Source organism: Bidens hawaiensis, unplaced genomic scaffold (assembly GCF_021521415.1).
Source record: "Bidens hawaiensis isolate Kalapana, Puna unplaced genomic scaffold, B.hawaiensis_p1.1 tig00028459_1, whole genome shotgun sequence".
NCBI lineage: Eukaryota > Viridiplantae > Streptophyta > Magnoliopsida > Asterales > Asteraceae > Bidens > Bidens hawaiensis.
Window position 1 is genome coordinate 93,377 of NW_027494641.1, and position 7,391 is coordinate 100,767.

Consider the following 7,391-nt stretch of genomic DNA (forward strand, 5'->3'; position numbering starts at 1 on the left):
GCAAAACTTCGTCAGTTAAATGCTGAATATGTAAAAGTTGACAAGATCTACGTTGAAAAGATCAAAACTCATCACGATGATGTAGCTAATCTTAGACTTGAAATTTTTCGAGAAAAGCATAATGTCATTTATTATAAAGACATAATTAATGATTTAAAAGAAGAAATTAAGAAATTAAAACTCGAAGTTTCTGATAAGAAAGAAAAGGAAAAACAAGTCGAAAGATTTGAGGCATCATCTGAGAAGTTAGATGATCTTATTGGAGCCCAGAGAAGTACTAATGTTAAAGCGGGGTTGGGGTACGATTACACTGCCGTACCACCACCATTCAATGATAACTACACCAGTTTGCCCCACTTTAGCTATAATACTTTTCCAGAAGAAGAAATGGAATACGGGGTTGGTAGAATACCAACGCCAGTGAAATTTGTTCCTGCTGCCTCTCAAACTGCTGCTCCAGTCCCATCATCTGATAAATCTGACATCAATGTGTCTTGTGTAGCAGCTGGTGATGTAAATGGTGGTGAATGTGGGACGGTTAACCTGGGTTGTAAGCTAAAAAGAAAGTTAGAACCACGTTTTGAATCATGTGTGGATCTAACCAAAACTATTAACAATTCAGTTTGTAATAAAGTTTGTGAATCCATGTAGGGATGTTTGATGTCGGAATCAAAAACTGTATTTTGCGAAACCACTAGTGAAGACAGTTGTAATGATGTACGTAATGAAAGTGAATGTTCTTCTTCTGACTCAGATTATGAAACCGTTTGTGATGAAACTTTTGTTGAAAAATGTGTCAACGAAAGTAGGCCTGTTGAGGTGAACATATCAAGTTGTTCATCATCAAGTTGTGAGACTGAGGATAATTCATGTAAAAGCAAAGTTTTTGAAAATGAAAAGGCAAGTACTTCTTGTAAATATGTTCCACCAAATAAACGATCATTTTCTCAAACAACCAATCAATCAAGAGATCCTCAGTCATACAACTTCTGTGATAACAACTACTATGGTCATTATCAACAAAATTTTGTTGATCCATATTATACAAATGTGTTTTATAATCATGTTCCTTTCCATGGATCACCTTTCCCACCACACCAACCACATTACAGTTCAGATGAGTTCTTTGGCACTCCCAGGAGAAAGTGTTGTTTTGTGTGTGGTCACTCTTCTCACATTGCAAGACATTGCAAGCACTGGTTCAAGCAACAGCTTGATATTCAAAGGCGGCTTAGTCAGTCCCCAAAAAAAGCTTTTAGTAGCCCTGATTCAAGGACTGATCAAGCTGATAGTGAACCTAGTGAAATGGATGTGAGATCCAAAGTAAATAAATTAAAACATAAAAAGAAACCTTTTTGGAAAACCAAGAAGGATAAAATCAAAAAGGATCCAAAGACTGTAAAGTCTGAGGATTTACCAAAAACAGTTTCAAAAGCAAGAAAAGAGAAGTCTAAAATTGCCAAAACCAAGGAACAACTTTTTGCTTGGATTCCTAAGGACCGCTCTTCATCAAGTGAGGCTCCAACAGAAATAAATGGTTTTCAGGAAATAAAATCAAGTTTGGTCGATTTACGGTTGACCTTCCCGGGACAAAAGTATCCCGGGAACCCATGTCTATTTGAAAGCTTAGTGCATGCAGGGTCAATCAAAGAGGGCTATCAATAGTATTAGGTACTTAGATAGTAATTGCACCCGACATATAATGAGAGATGAACTCTTGCTATTTAATGTTAAACCATTTGATGGCGGATTCGAGTCTTTCATAAGCGACATGGGAGGACAAACTTCATGGAAGGGAAGCCTTGTTTAAATGGTTCAACAACAACTTTTCGAGCGTTTCTCAAACCAACCTCGTTCAACTGCTTCTCTCAAGTGATGGATCCAACATCAGCTGTTGGATCTCGGTTTGAATCTCTTTAACTTTGTCATACAATGTGATAATGCATGCTTAAGATAGTCCATCTGACAACAACTTTGCTGATCTTTTCACTAAAACCATCTATCATGCTCGATTTGAATTTCGGGTCGAATAGATATGCATGATCAATTTTGATTAAAACAAACTATCTATCTTTTTGTATATAAAATTGTAAATATTTTTCAAATATGTCACAATTTTAGAGGGAGAAAACGAGTTAAGTTTAACTCACCAAAAAGATTTTCAATTCATCTTAAGAAAAGAAAAAACAAATCATTCGATTTACCAAAAAGATTTTATCTTACTTTTAAGAAAATCTAAAAGGAATTGTCCCGTTTAGAGGGAGCTCCTGCTTAGAGGGAGTCGGATATTTAAAATTTTTAAAATTTTGAGAAATTGATCCGACCATTGGAATATGATAAGAAATTATCTCTAACGATTCTAGCACATGAGAAGAGTAGATAAAAAGCCAACAAGATCATTGCGTGATGTGTAGATAGGCTTGACAAATGAGTAAGTGTCATATTGATATAAACTTAAATATCTGCCTATGCTAGTGGTTACACGTTATGAAGCGGTTGCCGACTCCAACTAAAGTCATATTAATGAAGGCTGAAATGCAATTAAACATGTCATACCCAAGCCTCTCTTTACCTTATCACAGTTGTCTTATGAAAAATCAGTGTCATTTTTAATTTTTATTGAGTCTAATTTTTATTGAGTCAAGAAAAGAGTCAAGTAAAGCGTCAAGAAAAGCAAGAAAAAGAAAAACAAAAGAGTCAGAAAAGAAAAAGAAAAATCAAGAAAAAGAGTCAGAAAAAGAGTCAGTTCTAGAAATTTTAACTTCTGCTTTATTTCTTCATTTATTTTGATTCAAGCCTTGGACTTTCTCATGCGCGATAATATGGTATTATCCGACCTGATTGTTAAGGCCCTGAATCTTCTGCTTTGTTTTATTTTCTTTCTTTTGTTCAAGCCTTGGACTTTCTCTGCGCGATAATATGGTATTATCCGACCTGATTGTTATGGCCTTAACTTCTGCTTTATTTTAATCTTTCTAGATCGAGTTAAGTGTACAAAGTTTCAAATGCACAAAGTCAAAGTGTCAAGTGTGTTAATAAGATTACTGTGATCAACTAAGAAAGGTTTAAGTCAAGTTGAGGTGACATGTGAAAGCAAATTAAGCCCGAGGTATGATGGAGTATGTAATTTGTCGGATTAAATGGGGACCACACAAGCATTGTGCCTAATTGTACCTTAACGTATCATGTTGACATCAAAATACTTGTTAAGTTTAAAGTGAACAAATTATATCTACAATCGACTTTGGGTTCTTAGCATAATAATGTCCAAATAGAAGTGTGATCTAGAACGTTAACAGATAATGTGATTCCATCTTGTGATCTTTCTCAGAAAAATAATTTAGTAAACGTTTTCTGTAAATATTATTGATATATAATATTAATTTCATATTTACTCCTATCTTTTATTGTTTATTTAGATTTTGTTTTATTTTAGTTTTAACTTCAAAATGTTATGTATATATTTTCGTTATATTTAAAATATATGAAAATGCCAAAAAGATTTTAAGTTTTTATTATGTTCGTACATATTTTGTTAAACTTTGTTTCATTCAAAATCATGTGTTTTGTTGTCAAGGTCGTTCATGCAAAGTTCGTTAGAACTCTGGGACTTAAACAAATCATTTACAAGTTGAGGGATTGAAATTAGGAGGGCCTATGAACGATTTCTTCTTGACCCTCGAGAGGGTCTATGAGCGAATCTTATCGTTCTAAGGTTTGTGCAGCTATACATGGACAGGTAGATCAAGATCAAGTCTGCTTGGAGTTGCAGATGTTGAAATACTTAAGAAAACGAGAACGTGAAAGTTGGTGATTGAACCTAAAAAAAGAACTGATTGTCTCTGAAGACAAGGAAAGAAACCAGTTGGCTCAAGAAAGTCAACAAGAGAAAATTAGATGTCGAGCCTCCCGCATCTGATGTTTCTAAAATTTGTTGTTGCCGATCCTTCCCAGAAAATAAGATTGAAGTTCAAGTCTATAAGACTGGAAAATAAAGAACTGTTCAAGATCCAATCTGGTTCAAGATCCTGGATTAAGACAAGTACTAAGTTTCAAGAAATAAAGACGAAGCAAAGAACTTGACGAAGGTTTCTCGACATACTCAATCCTAGAGGGAGATTGTAGGGCCAATATTATATATTGTTTTTAGGGTTGTATATGTCGTTTTAGTTTGCTTTTAGTCGGTGTATTACGTACTCGATACGTTTAGTTTGTAGGTTTATTTTGTAAGTTTTGGATAAATGGGGACCCTATAAAAGGGCCACTTAACCCATTTATCTAACTAACTCCAACCCCTTTTCACAACTCTTAGAAATAAAGAAGTTTCTTTCTCTCATCCACTTCTCTCCTTTTCTCTCTTTCAAGCAAATAAACCAAACAAACTAAGATCCGAGATCCGAGTGTCGTTGGTGATTTCCGCTAACCAACAACACGGATTGATCCGAGTCAAATCTTGAGATCCATTTAGAGAACCTACATTGAAGATTATATTTTCTAAACTTAAGTTACATTTTATGTAAATAAATAAACGAAGATATAGACTAAAATACTGTGGTTAAAGTGATGTGATTAACATAGATTTGTATAGGGTAAATTGGTCTGGTTAAAAAGGAAAAAAATGATTAGAGAGAAGGGCATATTCAGAAGAGTCAAAATGGTTAGTGTGTGAGTTTTCCAGGAAAGGAAAGAATGTGAGTTGAAAGACTTGAAACTCTGCATCCCAAAACTGTTTAAGGTAATTAAAGCTCATCATCACCTTTTGACACCCAGCCACCAGCACGTTGTTGGGAACATGCAAAATATTATGTCTTCAGGTTGCAAATCATTCAAAGTCATTCACTCACTTTTTCAAGAGAATTGATATGTGCTTTTATTTGTTTCGACAAAGAATCATTTTCAAAATTTGATAGGCACATTGAGTTTTCAAATACTAATTTCATGCTCAAACTAGAAAATATACGAGTTAAAAAATCGTCGTCGGATGTATGGTAGTATTTGTTTTAACTTTACCGAGGAAAGAGTTGAATCGGTCAGAGATAAAGTGTTCTTGGTTTATTTAAAAGACACATCTTAATGGTTCGATCATATAGTCTCTTAATTATGAGCAGGTTTTAGATGTTATATCTTAATTAGTCAGGCCTCTTAATGGCACAAAAGGAAAATAAAAAGAAGAGGAAGAAAAAAAAAACCCTATTAAGAACTGATTTTTCGTATGACGTTTAAAATGCTTGTTTCAAAAACATTGATATGTTTCTTTTTTTCTATTTTTTACTAAGTTTGCAAAGAAAATGAAAGGTATTAATTGTTATTATTATTATTTGAAAAATAAGATTATTAACTTATTGCTTTTGGCAATATTTGCTAGTGTTATGGTGTTGAATATATGAGTATTAACTTCCGACAATTATCAACCTTTCCTTGTCGATCATAAATTCATGTCGTCATATTCTTTCTAGTTTTCATTTCCACCTAAAGGTGGTATGGAGTAATGGCTTTTCATTATTTTGGTAACTAATAATATTTATTTTTTGTTTTTTACATTTATTGCAACTAGAAACATATAAACTTGTTTTACACTATGTAAGCAATTGAATCTAATTAATACTAGTCTTCTGGCATTGCAAGACAAAACCTTTAATAAAACTAAAGGGTTAGGACTTGCATTGGAAAGTCTTGGTTTTAAGTCTCTCAAGTTTTTTTTGAACGTCAAGTTTCTGTTATCAAGGAGACTCGAATCCATACCTCCTAGACCATCAGTGTTTTGGCTTTGCATTTGCTAATGAACTATCAAACGTTGGTTTCAAGTCTCCCAGATGATAGAAATTTGTTGTTTAAATTTTAATTAGGCCCCTGTTAATGAACTTAGTTAAATATCATTCTGTGTAGTTTATATACAAGCTAGGTACAATTAAAAATCTCATTGACCGAAACAAATGTCACCGACAACATATAACAATTGTTAGTAAATAGATAAATAAATCGGTTTGCTTACCAAGATAAATTTTTAACCGTGTGAACATGCGATTAATCGATAGATTAAATGTTAAATGGTTTAAGAAATTGAGTTGGGCCGAGTTTTGTTAAAAAGTTTCTTTGAGATTTCTCATTAAATTTATTAGTTTTACAATATGCAAATCAGTGAGAATGTAAGAAAAAAATAAACATAAGAATATGTTGCGAGAAAACTTACAAGACCTATTATTACATTACTAATCAACGAGATCAAATCAATCATAGTTTGTGTAGAACACGTGATCTTCAACAAAGGTTATGATCAAAACCAGTAAAAGTAAGCAATTTTGAATATTAAGCCATAATCATGATCATAATCATAATTCAAACGTCAAAGACAATATTACAACTTTGTAGTAAGAACTCCAAAACAACAAAACATATTCTAGATTAAGCAACAAAACACTGATTATATAGTGACATATTCTAGATTAAACAAGATCATATGAACTTTAAAGATTTAAAGTTGTTCAAAATAACTTAATGTAACCTAAGAGCACCCAAGTCGAAGTTCCAAATCCAAATCATCAAACTTAGGCTCCACAAGCAGACCAATGTCCAACTTCTTAACATTAATCATGCCCTCCTTTCCATGAGAAGAATCTTCCATTAGATCGGGTTTTCGAGTTCTTGCTTCGGGCTTTGAAAGACATAAAACATGTGGACGACAACATGAATATGTGAAGGGTGGGAACATTGTTGGAAATGAAGTGTTTGAAGATAAACATGTTGTGAAATTAGGTTTAGGGTTTTGATCAAGAAATTGAGATTGGGGATGAAAAAGAGAAAGATATCTTTGAGGATTTATTTGTCTAAGCTTAGCCTTTTCCCTTCTATGAACATTCATGTGACCACCAAGTGCTTGAGCAGATCTAAACTCTCTCTTACAAAAACTACAAGTGTAAGACTTTGGAGGCCATGAAAACTCACCAAAAGTACTTTCTTTATTTGTTGATTTTAGTACATTGTTGTAGTCTTTCAGCCTGCTACTTTTAGTACTCAAACTTGCATTTTCCTCCATTTTAGCTCTTTGGGAAGAAGAAAGCAGTAAGAAAATAATATTGGAAAACTGGGATGAGGGTGTTGAAATATGATGAAGGATATGGAGGTTCAAATGGAAGGGAGGAAGGGGTAAAGATATTTAGTTCACTAAAGTTGGTGACTACTTACTATAAATAGAATTCTTGTCCTGACTAGGGTACCTTTTGCTCATATCTATACCACAGATCTATCCAGATGGTGTTTCAGTCCTCTCCTTAAAAGAACTTGTTATTCCCTATGCAATTTTTTCATTACTTATGTATATTGCTATTAAATACTAGTTTCATGGAAATTAATCAAAACATATGTCTTGGTAATATGAGCCCTATATTTATTTA

The 7,391-nt window shown here is 33.3% G+C and overlaps 1 protein-coding gene across 1 annotated transcript; it reads right to left on the reverse strand.

The window, feature by feature from the left end:
- Nucleotides 1-6,502: 6,502 nt before the first annotated feature.
- Nucleotides 6,503-7,033, reverse strand: LOC143577053 (transcriptional regulator SUPERMAN-like). The gene has a single exon (XM_077061002.1). It carries the CDS (start codon nucleotides 7,031-7,033, stop codon nucleotides 6,503-6,505), a length of 531 nt encoding a protein of 176 aa, XP_076917117.1.
- Between the last annotated feature and the right edge of the window lie 358 nt (nucleotides 7,034-7,391).

Coding starts and splice junctions, on each gene's coding strand:
- LOC143577053 (XM_077061002.1), bottom strand. CDS start 7,033: ATGGAGGAAAATGCAAGTTTGAGTACTAAAAGTAGCAGGCTGAAAGAC.